The sequence below is a fragment of the Anabrus simplex genome, chromosome 10 (assembly GCF_040414725.1).
Source record: "Anabrus simplex isolate iqAnaSimp1 chromosome 10, ASM4041472v1, whole genome shotgun sequence".
NCBI classification, from domain to species: domain Eukaryota; kingdom Metazoa; phylum Arthropoda; class Insecta; order Orthoptera; family Tettigoniidae; genus Anabrus; species Anabrus simplex.
The window spans coordinates 28,227,109-28,245,214 of NC_090274.1; the positions used below are offsets into that span (position 1 = coordinate 28,227,109).

General features: G+C 37.5%; 1 protein-coding gene across 6 annotated transcripts in view; it reads left to right on the forward strand.

Annotated features, from left to right (window-relative positions):
* Ocrl (Oculocerebrorenal syndrome of Lowe) overlaps window positions 1–18,106 on the forward strand; it is a 102,107-nt gene that overhangs the window by 33,095 nt on the left and 50,906 nt on the right. For all 6 annotated transcript variants that reach the window (XM_068229397.1, XM_067154418.2, XM_068229399.1 and 3 more), the window contains one exon: window positions 9,717–9,859. In XM_068229397.1, the coding sequence (XP_068085498.1) occupies window positions 9,717–9,859 (143 nt within the window). The remainder of the gene's footprint in view (window positions 1–9,716; window positions 9,860–18,106) is intronic.

Sequence of the window (18,106 nt, forward strand, 5' to 3'; positions counted from 1 at the left end):
ACTATACTAAAATTGGAATATCCGTTAATTCTAAAGACATTGACGTCCAAAACACAGCAATATCTTCAAAATGTTGAAAATTTGGCTAAAATGTTTTTTTTCCAAAGTTCTAGTTTATTAGAAACAATTGTAATTTGACTTCTATGTTAAAATTTGAGTCGTAATTTTTGATAAAACTTATTGGTGTCTCAAGATTAAAATCTTGGATACGTTGGAATTCTGCTTCAGGTATTAATTTTGAGGCATGCTACTGTAATTTATTAGTTTTGAACAGTAAAATGCTGAATTAGGTAGTTCCATCGAACTAGTCTTGTTTTGACGATCAGATTTTCCTTTGGTAGTAGTTTGTATTTATGAGGGTTTAGTCAAAAGGGCCATCAATCCAAAATCTTGAGGTGTTGATTTCTTTCACAATATTTGAATGATGGTGCGTCCCTTTGACTGCTACTACAAAACCTTGTGGTATTTGTGGTACCACAACAGATAACAGTCACCATCATGTAACAAATACCACAAGGTTTTGTAGTAGCAGTCAAAGGGATGCACCATCATTCAAATATTGTGAAAGAAATCAACACCTCAAGATTTTGGATTGACGGCCCTTTTGATTAAACCCTTATACATACAAACTACTACCAAAGGAAAATATGATCGTCAAAACAAGACTAGTTCGATGAAACTACCGAATTCAGCATTTTACTGTTCAAAACTAATAAATTACAGTAGCATGCCTCAAAATTAATACCTGAAGCAGAAATCCAACGTATCCAAGATTTTAATCTTCAGACACCAATAAGTTTTATCAAAAATTACGACTCAAATTTTAACATAGAAGTCAAATTACAATTGTTTTTAATAATAAGTTTTATCAAAAATTACGACTCAAATTTTAACATAGAAGTCAAATTACAATTGTTTTTAATAAACTAGAACTATTGGGGGGGGGGGGGGGAAATAGCCAAATTTTCAACATTTTGAAGATATGACTGTGTTTTGGATGTCATTGTCTTTAGAATTAACGGATATTCCAATTTTAGTATAGTCATTCATATAGTTAAACTAACAATCTGTTCACAAATTCCTATGTTTATGTATTTTACTGCTTATTTTAGAATTATAATTAAGCACAAATTTGTCAAAGCAAATTAAAAATGAGATGTTAACATAGGCTGAGAATGCTTGAAATCAAGCGAAACATGTCCCTACAAAATAGTGTTGTAGCATTATGATTTTCTAACAACATCTAATCAATTGTATTGAAAAGGTGGAATAAAAAACACAATATTGTAAGCATATTATCAATTACTTTCTGCCAATGATGGGGGCAATTTCACACCTGAAGAAATTACTGGTTTGGCATTAAAGAAGTTGACAAGCCAAGCTTGAAGATAATATTCATCATGAAAAGAGCTTTGGGACAGACAATGCATTCCAGTATCGGGATTGTAACCTTTCCACTTTGATAAACATGGTGAAAGATTGGAATTTACTATTCCTTCTCTCGTTGTAATGAAGTATTCTATAACATTAATAATGTTAGGGCACAGAAAAGTAAAAATATACAATTGTAAATATTTCCATTACTATTCATCATATGATCAGTTTGTACAGCACATGAGATTGGAAATTTTATTTTCTACATATTTTTGATAGGACCATAAATACAGTCAGGTATGATGAAAATGTAAACATTGCATTTCCTTCTTATTGTGGGCATGAGTGACACACAGTGTCAATATTAAATAAATTTTGACCGAAATACAGACAAAAATCTCCATTTATTTATATAGATTGTTAAGCAAGGTATTGTGTAATTTGCTAAACAGTGTGTTTATAATGTCCTTGACTGCTGAGAAACACTCTTTGTTGTGCTTCACATTGTTATGGACTGTTTAGGGTATCATAGTGATATAATTTTAACTCTTGTTTATTTCTTTTGTACCTATCTTTTTTTTCTTTTTAATATATATTTTTTACATTCCGTTTACTATCTCTCATTTGTGGACATGGTTAGGCGGGTCTCAGGGCTGCATCAGTTTGTCAAGTATTGCAGTCCATGTTTTCTACCCATCCAGGTTATTTTTGATTCTTTGAAAGTCAGTTATGGTATTAATTATTTTTTTTATTTAATTAAGTCAGAAGTGCCTTATATATATGTAAAATAAGTAGAATTATACAGCTCAGGTAAAATATTCTCTGTCCAGAAATGTGCCACTCCACTGTCATGATCCTCAATCATTTCCTGTGTTGTGCAAGAAAACGCACTCAGTTAACATCTGCACAGGTGTTGCATTGTTTGAGTCTGCTCTGTTCCATGTATCCCCATTATTTATGAAGATTAAATCTGCACCTTTCAGTGCGTCTCCACAGTCTGTTGGGGGACCTTCAGATATTCCAGTCTGTATCGTGGCTACCTCTGGACTCACAGTAAGCACTGCTGTGGTCTGCAAAAAACGTTTCTTGGATTTGATTTGTCTCCTTGGAGGCTGGTGACCACAGGGAGGATGAGTGTGGTCTGAGACTGACTTCATTTATTTGGTTTGTGACATGACCTGTCACAGGGCCTGTCAGGGAGAGATATTCCAGCCAGAGAGGAGGCTAGAATTTGTAGACAGTTGTTGATTTCAGGCACCCAGTGATAGTTCTACATAATTAATAATACAATAATAATAATAATAATAATAACAATACCTATTTGTTGTTGTCGCAGTCGTTACCACCACCACCACCACCACCACTGACCCTGAAAGTATAGTTTAACAAATGTAATCATCATCATCATCATCATCATCATCATCATTTCCCTTTATCCAGCTGTAGCCGGGTAGGGGCAAATATCGTTCCTCTCTACTTTCTTCGGTCTTTCCACCACTCCTCCTCCAACACTGTGTCCCAGTCCAGGTTTCTTTCTATAATGCTGCGTTGGATGGTATCCTTCCATCTCAATCGTGGTCGTCCATGGCCTCTCCTTCCTTGGATTTGCATTTCCATCACCTTTTTTGGCATTCTTTCGTCGCTCATTCGCTTTATGTGCCCAAACCATCTTAGTCGGCTCTTCTCTATTCTATCATTCATTTTTTCCACTCCAATTTCTTCCCGGATTTTCTCATTCCTTATTTTGTCTCCTCTACTCTTCTGTATCATACTCAAGAACTTCATTTCGGCTGCCTGTATTCGACTCTCATCCTTCTTTGTTATTGTCCAAGTTTTTGCTCCGTAAGTTGTTATGGGTACGTAATACATCTTGTACATAGTATCCTTTGCTTCCATTGGCACATCTTTGTCCCATAACATGTTTCTTACACTATGATAGAAACAACTTCCAGCTTGAATCCTTTTACTAATCTCAGCATCCAGTTGAGCATTCTCCATTAATTCACTCCCCAGGTATTTAAAAGTTTCCACTACTTCCAGGGGCTTGTCTGCAAGTCTAATCTGACCTTTTCCTTCTTTCTCCCCTCTAGTCATAAGAAGAGTTTTACTCTTTTCTACACTTATTTTCAATCCACATTCTTCAATCTTCCCATTCACCACATTCAACTGTTCTTTAACCTTCCTGTCGTCTTCTCCCCAAATCACAATATCATCTGCAAATAACATCATGTTCATTTCTCTTCCTCCATATGCTGCTTTTGCTGTTCTCATGATGTCATCCATTACTATTGTAAACAGGATTGGTGATAGAACACTTCCCTGTCTCAGCCCACTAGTTATTTTGAACCAACTTGTCCTGCCAACTTGTGTTTGCACGCAACTACAACATTCCTTATACAATGCCATGATCATTTTTATTAATCCCTGTCCAATTCCTTTTTGCACCAGACTGTCCCAAACTTTCATCCTGGGGACACTTGTCATATGCCTTTTCAATGTCAATGAATGTCATCACCATATCATTCCCGTACTCCCAATGCTTTTCCATTAGTTGTCTCATAATGAAAATGGGCTCTGTTGTTGACCTTCCACTTATGAAACCAAACTGATTTTCCTGTACCTGATTCTCAACCCTCAACCGTATTCTACTTTCCAGTATCCTTTCCATTATTTTAGCAACATGGGATATTAGAGTAATTCCCCTGTAGTTCTTCAAAACTTTCTTATCACCTTTCTTGAAAATTGGGATGATTATTCCTTTTTGCCAATCCTCAGGGACCTCCTTATTCTCCCAGACATTCCTGAGAACCCGATATGTCCACTGCAGGCCTACAGCTCCAGCTGCCTTTATCATCTCCACTGAAATTTCATCTATTCCAGCAGTTTTTCCATTCTTCATCTTTCTTACTGCCATTTCAATTTCATTCATTGTAATTTCTTTATCCATTTCTTTATCAACTAATTGCCTTTCCTGGTCGTCCATTGAATGACTGTCATCTGTTCTTATGTTCAGCAGCTTCTGAAAATCTCTCTCCATCTATTTCTTATTTCTTCTGGCTTTGTTAAAATTATGCCACCTTCATCCTTCACAAATCTGGTGTTTCCTTGATCTCTCTTTTTGTTTCTTAAGATACCATACAGTAATTTCTTGCTGCCCTGCATATCATCTCTCAATTTCTGTAAGTGAATAAGGCCCAGCTTTTCCTCTTTTCTTCCTCCACTACTTTCTTGGCCAAATTCTTTGCCTCCACATATTTTCTTCTACTTTCTTCAGTCTTAGATGTTTTTCATGCTTTCCATGCCATTTTCTTTTCCTTCACTTTAATCTTTACCCTATCATTCCACCAGTGTGTTTCTTTGTCTTTCACATTTCCTGATGTTCTACCACACACCTTTTCTGCACATCCAACCAGTGCTTCCTTAAATCTTTTCCATTCCTCTTCAACATTCCCCACCTCTGTCCTGGGTACCAAGGGTATTATTTCCCTTTGAAATTCTTCTTGTCTGCTTTTCTCCTTCAACTTCCATACTTTAATTCTTTTCTCTCTTCTTAATTGGGGTTTTTCAATCTTTCCAACTTTCAATTTTCCTATCACAACTCTATGATCTCCACCAAAGGCTTCTTCAGGCATGGCTGTTACATCTACAAGGTTCTTCCAGTGTTCTTTCTCTATGATTATATAATCAATCATGGTCTTTGTTTGTCTGTCTCCCCAACCATACCTTGTAATCTTATGACTGTTCTTCTTCCTAAACCAGGTGTTTCCAACAATCATTTGATTCCTCATGCAAAAATTATTGTACATAAATGTGGTGTCTCAGAAGGAGCACAAACCTTATTGAAACTTCAGCATTCATTGGTGGAAAGCTTTCCTTTTAATAGGAATTTCTTCCAGATGTCAAATATCGACATTGATGATGATGGTTCATAAGAAGAATTTCAAATGGTCAACCATCCTCCCCAACACTTCTTGTTCATGTGGTGCCTATCTGTTTCGGATGTTGGCGATCAGCATGGCAACACATCCTTTTATCACTTACAGATCTGAAAAGTCCCTTCGAACTTGTACTGAAACATGTTCTCAAGTTCTTCGGCCAAGAAATTCTTCTCTGTTTTCTATTTCCTTCCATCTGCCCCTGGAGAATCAACTGTAGTAAAGCATATCTTTGCCCGTTCCTCATGATTTGTCCTAAATACTCCAGTTTACGAGGTTTTACTGTCCAAAGAATCTCTGTCTGGTTTTGTATTCTTTCCAGAACAGAGTCACTGCTGATAATGTAATCTGTCCAAGAAATCCTGAGTATCCAATGATACAGCCACATTTCATGGGCTTCCGGTGCTGGTTTCACACTCATTGTTTGTGTCAAGGTTCTGGACTCAACTCCATGCAATGGTACTGGAAGGCCATAACTTCTCAATATTCTTATTTTACAAAATATCTTAAACATCCTCAGAAATGCTGCCCTGGACTTTTCTATTCAGCACTTAATCTCTGATGACTGATCCCAATCTTCATTAATATATATCGCCAGGTATGTACATTGTACCATTTTTTACTAGGTGATTATTATCCATCAGCTGTGCAGGATGACAGTCTTTATTTTTGGAAACCCTATAATATATATTTTGTTCTTTGCATTTTGAGCAACGGTGCATTAATATGACATGTCTTGACAACTTTGTTCATCAGTCTCTGCAGATCTTCCAGACTACCTGCAAACACTGTTGTGTCATCTGCATATTGAATATTGTTAAGGCATTCACCATTAATAAAAATAATGGTCTGTGTCCAGATCCTCCATTGCCTCCTCGGAAATTCTCACTGAATAGGTATTAATAATAGTGGCAACAGAACACACCTATTCTGGACTGCTCATTCTATCGTGATTCTCGTAACACCAGATGAAATAAATAGAAGAGGTCTGACCCTTCATAGAATGAAGAAGATAGGAAAGGGTCATGAAGAGAGTAAAAATTAACTCTCTAGACCTCGCACACCTAATACAGTCAAGGTTGGTGGACGAGAATTGACCAAGGAAGGTCAGATAGGACAGTCGATTGTGAGAAACCTGACTCAAGTTCGTGGAAGGAATGCCACCCATCCATGCTCCCAGGTTGATGAATACCTCTGTGGTCCCCCCCCCCCCCCCCTTTAAATTACAGACAGAGATGCACTTTCTGCAAGGGATCTTGGGTAAAACAAGGAGGGACAGTATAAGAAATGAAAAAAAAAATACAAAACATGCTACAGATCAGCCCCCTAAAAGAAACTATGAAGAGAAATAGGCTGAAATGGTTTGGCCACGTCAGAAGAATGGGACTAGAAAGATTACCCAGAAGAGCTCTGGAATGGATAGAATCTGGAAGAAGACAATTTAGAAGACCATGAACAGGGTGGAGAGATTAAGTGGAGGATGATTTAAATCGGAGGGGACTACAATGGGAGACAGTGATGAGCAATAGACTGTGGGGGGAAAAAAAGAGAAGATTGGAAGAGGCTCTGTGAACGACCCGCGTAAGCAGAAATATTCAGAAAGAAGAAAAAGAGTTTCTTTGGATGGACAAGGGATACTATTGATGTACTGTATACTACAGGGGGTATAAAAACAAAAACAAAAAAACTCCCTGAGTCTCTCACACTTGCATTGGGGATAGAAGATAAATTAGAGTTGGACAAACAAGTTCAGATAGTAATGAAGAAAGTGAAGTGCTAGGCAGAAGTAACTGGCAGACTCAGCTAAGGGGCTAGTGCTGATGAGCATGATGCTTTCATTTTCCAGAATAATGGATATACCGGGCGAGTTGGCCGTGCGGTTAGGAGCGCGCAGCTGTGAGCTCGCATCTGGGAGATAGTGGGTTCGAACCCCACTGTCGGCAGCCCTGAAGATGGTTTTCCGTGGTTTCCCATTTTTACACCAGGCTAATGCTGGGTCTGTGCCTTAATGGAGGCCACGGCCGCTTCATTCTCATTCCTAGGCCTTTCCTGTCCCATTGTCGCCATAAGACCTATCTGTGTTGGTGCGATGTAAAACAAATAGCAAAAAAAAGAAAGTATATGATAGTCTTTGGAGTTTATGCCAAGTGAAATGACAAAACATTTCTGGATTATGTCTGAGGAATGGGATAAAAAAAATCCATGAAATGCTATTCCTGTAGTTTTCTCTCATTTCATACAGCATAAATAAATAAAAAAATCACTTTTGCTTGTTTAGAAGAATGTATCGTTGGGAACACAGCAAATGATGTAGCTGAGATGCGTATGACACATTGATCTTGGAAGCCCGAGTGCTCCTAAATGCATACTGTCATTAGATCCCAACTCCTAGAGAACAAGTATCTCAAGCATAAAGAGGAAAGAGCCATCTTCATCTTAGATGTTCACTTGCTGACAAGTAAACAGATTGTCTTCTACATCTCTGTTTGCAGATGGCTAAAGAGAGCCATTCTGAAACTGCAGTCTTTGTTGCAATCTTGGCACATTTAATGTACCAAAGCTTATTGTTGCTGTTGAACCTGGTGTCATTTATCTGATTTTCTTGTTCTTTTCCACAATCTCTTTTATCGGACTCATGCTTTTGTCACTGTTGTTCAAAATGTTGTGGATCCTGATGGACAATACGTTGCCACATTGCCTGATCAGATGCTGCATCCTCCCAGTTGTCGATCTCAGTGTGGGATGTGTTCATTTTTTAATGTCCTTCTATCACTTTTGCTATTGTCCCTCCATCCTCCAATTAAGAAATACATCACTTGCTTTGGAAAGCACGTGTTATGAATGCAGGCGATTTGGCTGACCCTCCATAGTTGACGTTTGAAAATCCAGGGAACCAGAACAGACTGCAAATTGGAAGACTCCCTAGGCTTTGAAAAAATATGAAAGCTTGTAGTCTGAAGACAATGCCAAAGATACAGTCTGGTATGAAAATTATAAACCATGATAAAACATCTTCAGCTGTTAGCAACAGTGAAAGTCAGACTTTTTTCTGAATACAAACTTATCCTGATGAGTGCTATGACCTTCCTTAGATAGACTGTCATGGCCAGTCCAATATTGCTACATCCTTCTGTGCAAAAGAACTAAAGTCTTTTCATTTTTCCTGTTCATTCTCAGGGGCTGAGTCAATCTCTGGCATATTCTGCTACATCTTTGGAATTATATTGTACCACTTGAGCTTCGCCTTCGGCTTTGAAAGTTTACTATAGAGCTTTTTGTAGACATCTCTATGTCATCTCTAGTCTGAGTTCATCTGTGATGTAAACAATCATGGCAGAGAATTTATTTATTGTGATTTCTGATCAAAATTCAATCATCAAATTTGTGAAAATGCAAACTTTTATATTTGTAAGTGAGGAGCAACATGTTTTAGTTTACAGATTTTGGGGGATAATAATATTTTCGGTCCTTTAGCTTTTATATACATTAAGCGGGTGTGATTAGCTTAGATGCCTTACTGCTGGTTTCTCTCTCAGAATTATGAGGTTCAAATCCCAGTCGATGCTGGGTTGAAATTTCCAGATCAAAAACCACATGGCATTATCCAGCCTTAGACTTGTGGCCAAAACCAAAATAGCTGGGATTAGCTGAAGAATGCTTATATGAACATAACCTAGACATGGGCACAAAGGATTACATTTTAAATCTCTAAAAATAAATTCAAAACGTTTAGATTTGCATTTATATTAATAAAACCTCAATATTTCTTGACGTTTTAACCCTATCATTCCCTTTATAAATTAAAATTTGCAGCTCCTTTCTTTTTTTAATTTACAAATGAAAAACTTGGCACTGAGGTAGAAAAGAGTATATTGGAAACTGTGCATGAGTACTTGAGTTTTCTCTCATAGATTATTTTGTTCTTTCTTTCCTGTTTTGATCCATTATATAATGGGCAGTTTTGTGACTGTACTCTTCTCCCTTTTCTTAAGTTATTTGACTGTGAAGTGTGTTTGAAATAATCGCTCTCTCCATTTTCTCTTGTCTCATGCAGCATTTATCCTTTCATTCATTTGGTTTTTCTTTCTAGCCTCTACTTGTATTATTTTTCACACATATCTTATATCCTCTTGTCATTTCTTGCTTTTCTCTCTCTTACACACCTTGCTCATTCTGTCTTTGGATAGTCGGTGACTACAGACGGTTTAGTTTAAATTTTATGTGGAAACATTGGTAAGCAAACGGTTATTCCAAAGAAGTAAAGTACGTTGACTCAGAGATGAACGGGCGTATCGGTTTCAAATTACAACAGTATCATTTGATAATGTACCATTTTGTTTCTGTAGAAAAGTTCTGCTTCATCTTGACTGCCACTGTTGGTTTCAGTTATATTTTCTATCTTCACAGTTACTGGAGCTGGAGAGCCCAGACATCTCAGTTCCTCGGCAGAGCATCGCCAAAGGAGCGACTCCCATTGCTGCGAGGGAGAGTGTTATTCGGTATCAGATGGCCATGAAGGAACATCATTACACATACACTCAGGTTCTAAGGTAATTATCATAAATGAGCAGTTTGTTTATGGTCTGTATCATCAATCATTATCATGAGTCTCCTAGGGTTAGAGTACAGTCTTACAAACGCAACCCTTGGTAACTCTACATTCCATGAAACTCGACATCTGCAGAATTAATATTTTTCCTTCCCCATAGTGGATAAATCATTAAATTAGTCTTATTATTCTATTTCTGTACTTACACTGGTCAGGAAGTATAACTAGGGGCAGTAATTTTTTGAAATTACTGTAATACATAACATTCCTGGTGACAAATTACTTGTACAGGGAAATTCCTACCTGTCTCAAGGTAGCTGATTTTGAAGGTGGGACAGCTTGCTTCAATTAGTCATCAGTTCATCACTAACTGTATTCCTTTCCGAGGCTTCAGTACACTTGTCCTAAGTGCAAGAAGGTTTTATACTGACCTATGCTTCAGCAGCCTGGATGTTGACTAAGTGGAACCAAAGTAAGATACAAGCAGCTGAAATGAGGTTCTTGGGGAGCATACAGGGAAAGACAAGACGAGATAGAACACGAAATGAGGAAATAAGGAGAAGCATGGGAGTGTGTAAATTTCAAGAAGAGATTGATATAGCAAACCTAAAATGGTTTGGACACATGGCGAGTATACCAGGAGAGAGAATACCAAAGAGAACATTCATGGATATAGAAGACTGCAAAGAGGCTTCGGGGACGGCCTAGAATGAGATGGAGGAGCTCTGTTATGGACTGTATTGCAAATAGAGGAGTCGATAGCAATAGAGTACTAAAAGAGGAGTGGTGGAAGGATTGAGTAAGGTGGAGGGCTTTGGCACACTACCCTACCCAGAGAGAATCCGGAAAAGGGAATGGATGAAGAAGAAGAGAGAACTGTATTCCTCTCTATATTTTGTCAGTCATTACACCGAAAAATAAACAGTAAAGATTGAATGGCATGTGGTACCTGCCAGAATTTCTTTTATTTAAACTTTACGTTGATTGCATTTGCATTTCTAAGTGATTTGTTGTGCAGGAAAGTTTTCAAGTTGAGTGTCATGTATTTTTACCGGTGAGAATGTTGCTTGAGAAGAAGAGAAAACAAAACAGTGTGACTGTGGAGATACAACTGGATGTGTTAAAGAGAATGGATGAAGGGGAAAGTGTAAATAAAATTAGTTGTGGAATACAAGTTGTATAAATGGCTGGAAAGAGAAGAGATCAGATATTGAGTCTTGGTGCATGAAGGTACTGTAGTGTGCACTGGCCTCCATATGTTAATTTTTCAGTATTTTAATGTAACCTGAAATGAGGTTTATTTAACCCCTCCACAAGTTTGTGAAGCTCAACATTTTTGTAACTCAAACACTCCTTGCAAGAAATCAGCTTCATTTCCTGTATCAAATCTTATTTACATTGAATCATTAACAGTAAAGTTCCACCTTTTTGATACTTATATTTGCTTTAAGCAAATCAATTTATCATTTACAGTACATGTTTCGTTCCATTTGGAACATCCTTAGCTAGATTACAATGCTTCGTTGAAATTACAAAGTATATTATCTTCTTAAAAACATCTTAATGAGTACCTTGTTTTGCTAAAAATCTATGAGAATTAAAAAAATTAAATAATTAAAATCGATCTGGATGCTTGAATGGGCTGTTCTTTTGGGTTGATCAGTTGTAGGTCGTAATACATTGAGTTCAATTATTTATTCGGTGGTGGGGTCATGTGAGGCGAATGGAGGAGGATAGGTTACCTAGGAGAATAATGGACTCTGCTATGGAGGGTAAGAGAAGTAGAGGTAGACCAAGACGACGATGGTTAGACTCGGTTTCTAATGATTTAAAGATAAGAGGTATAGAACTAAATGAGGCCACAACACTAGTTGCAAATCGAGGATTGTGGCGATGTTTAGTAAATTCACAGAGGCTTGCAGACTGAACGCTGAAAGGCATAACAGTCTATAACGATAATATATGTGTGTGTGTGTGTGTATGTATGTATGTATGTATGTATGTATGTATGTATGTATGTATGTATGTATGTATGAAGAAGTAAAATACAATTTCGATGCTATGCCATCAGATTCTACGGCATTTCCATGCTGCATATCCATGCTGGAATTCGTCAAGCAAGGCGCTCTTAGCTAAATTAAGGAAGAAGACTGGATATACATTTGCATTTGCAGAAAGCATTAGAACTTCATGAATACTATTTGGAAAGATTTCAGGGAAGCTCTTTTAATAATAGTATGACAACAATCAGCTTCAGGGCTCCTGCATTAACTGAATTCAAGAGACACTTTTATAAAATTAAAATAAACAACATTCGTCTTGGAAATAGCTAATGAAAAGAACATCCTTGTAAAAAAATAGAACAGTGACAAAGAAGAATTAATTTTCAATAACGTTTTAATTAGACAACTAGAAAATCATACATCATAGTGAAAAAAGTGCTGGGAACAAAAACATTTTTTAACATCAGTTCAAATGAATGGATATAGTTTTAAAATAGGTTAAAAATAAGTAAATTCATTTTCCTTCCCATTTAACTGCCCCTTTCAATCATCCACATTGATTTTAATTATTTAAATTCACATAGATTTTAAGCAAAACAATGTACTCATTAAGATGTTTTTAAGAAGATAATATATTTTGTAATTTCACCTAAGCGTTGAAATATTGCTGAGGATCTTTCAAATGGATCAAAACATGTACTGTAAATGATAAATTGATTTGCTTAAAGCAAATATATGTATCAAAAAGGTGGACATTTACTGTTATTGATTCAATATTCAACACCCTGTCGGTCCACATTGGGTCGAGTTTGTGAGACTCGACTCGACTGTAGTACATTTACCTCTGTGGGTGGGAATGTAGAATTCATCCCCTGCCTGTCTTAAGAGCAATTAACTCCCACTCAAGTAGGAAGCGTGGGTTGACGATAACTGCTCCCCCTATCTGAGTCTGACATTGCTTTCACTTACTTTTGCCAATTTGACCTCCCTTGGAAAACTCAGGTTCTCTTCCGACCCTGACAGTAATAGGTTCGTGAGGACTAGAAAGCCTTTAATTTTTATGGACTTTCACTTTTCTTCTTCATTCTTTGATGGTTAAATCTCTTCTCTTCCCCTTTCTGATTACTATCAAAAAGGGGATGATTTTCTTGTACTTCCCTTGAAAACGATAATTGCCAATTTTGATAGCAATGCAGGTTTTATAGGAATGGTGGAAGTGAGAAGCCTGATGTTAGTAATAATGGAAGCAATGCCCCACACTGCTCAATTTGTTTGGTCCCCGATCTGAGGTCACATGTTGAGGACCCATAGAGAGACAGCATAAAGCAGGGAGAAACCATATTTTTCCCAGATCTGACTGTATCTGGATGATGATGATGATGAAGATACCTTTACTACATTATTTGCTGAGGCTTCCTTGGCACTTATATACTGTAGATGTTTTCGTATTCTGTGGTGTGTAATTCTCACTGTTCACACGGTGTCTGCTCAGAAGTGATCGACATCAGTTCGCTCTTCAGTGGCATGAGTGAGGTCTTGAAAGTGTGCAATTGCTGGTTTAAAGGTCTGGATATTCTACATGAAAGAGATAGGTTTCCATGAATTCATACATTGTTTAGGATATTGTTACCAAGCATTTTGTTAAAAACAATATACATTATATTTTCATTTTTTTAGCTTTGCAGTTTGTTGATGAACTTAAAGGTTATTTTGGTGCAATTACTCCCTGGCATAGATTTCTTTCATTTTGTATGTTTTAAAGTATTAGCTCTTTTTCAACAATGTCCAGTCATTGAAAATAATATAATGAATGAAATGGCGTATGGCATTTAGTGCCGGGAGTGTCCGAGGACAAGTTCGGCTCGCCAAATGCAGGTCTTTTGATTTGACACCCGTAGGCAACCTGCACATCATGATGAGGATGAAATGATAATGAAGACAACACATACATCCAGCCCCCGTGCCAGAAAAATTAACCAATTATGGTTAAAATTCCCGACCCTGCCGGGAATCGAACCCGGGACCCCTGTGGCCAAAGGCCAGCATGCTAACCATTTAGTCATGGAGCTGGACAATAATATAATAATGTTGTGTAACAGTTCCAGGTCATTGGCGACAGCAGGACTCCTACGTCCTTACCCAATTTCATTCACAGTCAGTGTTCTCCCTAGGATCTTTTTAATGGGTGCACCGCTCTGCCATTTTTACAGACCTCCCGGCTAAAATAACCTAGGGACTGTATATGCTAGTACATAATATTAATACATATTTGAGTCAATGGGTGTTCCAAATTAAAAAGTAAATAGTGTAAAACGGTTTATTTAAATGATAAATCTTCATTATTGTCAGCATAATTTCTTCAGTTTAGTTTGACTGACACGTAGTGTAGTGCGTGAGCGATGTCTGGAGTAGCATGGAATTACATCCGAGCACTCGGTTCCGCATGACGTTTCAAACCCGCATGGTACTCCACAGCAACAGAGTTGTAAGCTCCGGTGTTACATGATTATGAACGAGCTGTAGAACACACTGTTATGTCTCATTCGTGATAATACTAAAATAGTTCAATTATACTGTTAATGTTTAGCTGCTTGATATTATTGTTGATGTTTAGAAGGGAATAAATTGGAATGTTACCATATTCACTTTTTTTTTGCGTAGTTTACCCCACCTGGATACTCATTCCTGCCACCCAGCTGATGAAAATTTCTGCGGAGAACACTGACAGTTATTAATGTCATCTTCATTAGCTCCTCGGTTGAAGTTGACGTCAGGAAAGGCATCCGGCCCTACAAACATGCCTTTGAAATTCACCTCGCCTCATTCCTGACACCGTATCAAAAAACGGGACTGAGGGTTAGACCAACAACATTATTATTTTGTGTCTGAGCATTGATGGCTTTCGTAAGGTAAGGATATATCACAAAATTAACTGGTCACCGTTCACATGGTGTGTGCTCAGAAGTGATCTACATCAGTTCGTTCTTCAGTGGCATGAGTGAGATCTTGAAAGTGTGCGATTGGAGGGACAGAACAGACAGTTATATGTATGTGGGATAGTTTGTAGTCCCTTGTAGTTCCCCACAGTCACAGAGTTTGGGCATTATTCCCTAATATTCCCCATTTTTGAGATTATTTTGTTTTTGTTGGTGCTATTATTATTATTATTATTATTATTATTATTATTATTATTATTATTATTATTATCATCATTATTATTATTTATGTGTCTTTGATTAATAACCAGTTGAAATTTGATTCGGCTATGGGTTTCAATACTTCAATAGGTCATACCCTCTTCACTCTTATTTTGTTTCTAATTTTTAGTCCCTGTGGTGATTTCTCTTTATTGTTAACTTTCCACAGGTTTTCCCGGATATGTAGCCAAAGACAAGCTATTAAGAGCAAGGTGAAGAGGCTTCGGTAATTACCGTTTCGGTACACGTACGTGCGTGTGTTGGAAGTATGCCTCCCTACCCTCGCATGCTTACCCCAGTGCACCTGGGTATGTGCATGCATCCATGTTTGCATAGATTAGACCTTCTTGTTAATATCTTCTCTCTCCTCACACTATTGCATGGTCCCATTTATTTATTTTTCCTTCAGCTGATTGGACTGTTTTGTCTGTAACCTCAGCTGTGTTGTGGAGATGTTAGTTCTTCTGGTGTGATGATATGTGACTACATATAAGAGTTTAGTTATTTCTAGAAAAATAGCAACATGGAAAAGGAACACTCCTCCTCCTCCATCCTGTACCCTTGAGAGGGCATGGTGGCATTCCCTGTTTTTACTATCCTGAATTGCTTTCTTCAAGTTTGACAGTCTGTCGCTATAAGGGTAGGCTCTCCCCACCAGGGGCTGCAGCTGGTCCACCTATCTAATTGGGTGTCTTCCTCACAGTCTCTTGCCATTAACCTTTCCCTCCATTACTAGATTCTCCAGAGTGCCTGTTCTTCAGGTGATGTGTCCGAATAACTGGAGGTAAGCCTAACTGATCCACTTGATAAGCTTAGTCTGGATGCCTAGTTCTTCCAATACGGATATATTGGTTCTGTGTGCAGTCCAATAAATTTGGAGAATGCATTGGTAAACCCACGTCTCGAAGCTCTCCATTTTCCTTTTATCAGCCTATTTGATTGTCCAGGTCTCAGCTCCATAGATGGCAGTGTGAGGGAGTGAGCTAGTTGCAGTTTTGTGTTCTTTGTAACTGTACAATCGTTCCATATCCTACTTTGCTGTTTTCTTTTACCATGGTGGTTCTTCTTTTTATTTCATCTAAACACCCTGTGGTATTAGAAATCATGCAGCTGAAGGAGACATATTTCTGGATCACCTCAAAAGCAGCTATCTCCCTCACAGTGGGTAGGTTGGATTTCTGTCTGTCTATAGTCATCACTTTTGCCTTTCTTGATGTCCAGGTCATATTCCCTACTAATCAACATCAACTTCTCCATAAGGACCTTTAGTTCCTCTGCACTAGCTGCCAGAACCAGTTTGTCGAAAACATGACATGATAAACACTTTGACAGTTTGTTGTGATAATAGGAAGCTACAGAAGGAGGACACATGTACAATCTCTGCCTTTTCATATTCTGATGGTTTCACGTAGATATGCTTTCTCATCATCAATCCCAGTTCCTCTACATTCATATCTTTTCAGATCCTAACAAGTTTGTTTCTGCTTACTGGCTTTATCAGAATGGCAGGCACCAAAGTTCATTGAAAGCGCATCTTGACAGATCTTCGGTGTGATAAGGAGAAGGCTGGATAAAGAAAGGTATAATCAATATAGGTGATAAAAGACAAGAAACAGTTGACAAATCAAGTCTGACGAACATCTATTCCCTATTCTTACTTTTCTGGAAGTGTTGGCGTAAAGATAATGTTCGACTATGGCAGTGGTAATTTACTGGATATCCTGTGATATGTATGAAACTGATTGTATTAAGACTCTGGTGTTTTTTGTCTGTTGAATTGGGTGAGGTATGGTTTGTGATTTATTGATTTGGTCTTGAGAAATCATGTCATTCCCAGAGGAATGATGCTTTATGTCTGAAACTAGATTTGTCTACCCATTTCTGTTTTTTCTTTAAACTTATGTTTTAAGGTCGCACTAACTCGGATAGGTTTTCAGTGACAGTGAAATGGGAAATGGCTAGGATTGGGAAGTGGTTGTGAGCTTAATTAAGGAACAGCCTTAGTATTTGCCTGTTTGAAAACTGGAAATCACAGTAAACCATCTTCTGGACTGTCAGTAGTGGAATTTGAACACATCTCCTGAATGCAAGTTAACTTCTATGTAGTCCAAACCATGCTGTCAGCATCTCTTGGTCCACTTGTATTAAAGAAGTGTCTTTAGAATTTGCTTTACGTCGCACCGACACACATAGGTCTTATGGTAACGATGGTATTGGAAAAGGTTAGGCGTGGAAAGGAAGCAGCCATGACTTTAATTAAGGTACAGCTCCAGCATTTGCCTCTTGTGAAAAATGGGAAATCACAGTAAACCATCTTGGTTGCTGACAGTGGGATTTGAACACACTGACTATCTATCTATCTATCTATCTATCTATTTATTTATTTATTTATTTATTTATTTGTTTGTTTATTTGTTTGTTTGTTTGTTTGTTTATTTGTTTATTTATTTATTTATTTATTTGTTTGTTTATTTTTTTTATTTATTTATTTATTTGTTTGTTTGTTTATTTATTTATTTATTTATTTATTTATTTATTTATTTATTTATTTATTTATTTATTTATTTATTTATTTACGCACAAGATACAGCTACACTCAGCAAATTTCACTTGTACTGTCAACAGACTAATTAACAAGTAAAAACTTCCATAATCAAATACAACATGCATAATAAAAGATTACAAGATCAGGTACACAGTCTACAAATAACAACTGTCCAAATCGAAAACCATGAGAATGTCCATGTTCATAGCCAAGTCGTCGTGAGTCAAATTGGCGGTATGACCACTTCACATCAACTTATTTAGCCCCCTCTCGAATGTACATTTACTTGATGCTATATCAAGCTCTTGTCTCCTATTATTAGTGTTGAAGATCGTTGAAATGTTGAGTACTGTGTGTAGGATATATGGAGAAGGTCGTTGATTCCGGTGGAGTGTGAAGGAACAGGAGAGAGAAGAGAGACAAGATGTTCCTAGCAGTAATGGCCATTTAAGATCCTGTGAAGGAAACTCAGGCCATCTACCTGCCGCCTGGTGTGCAGCGGT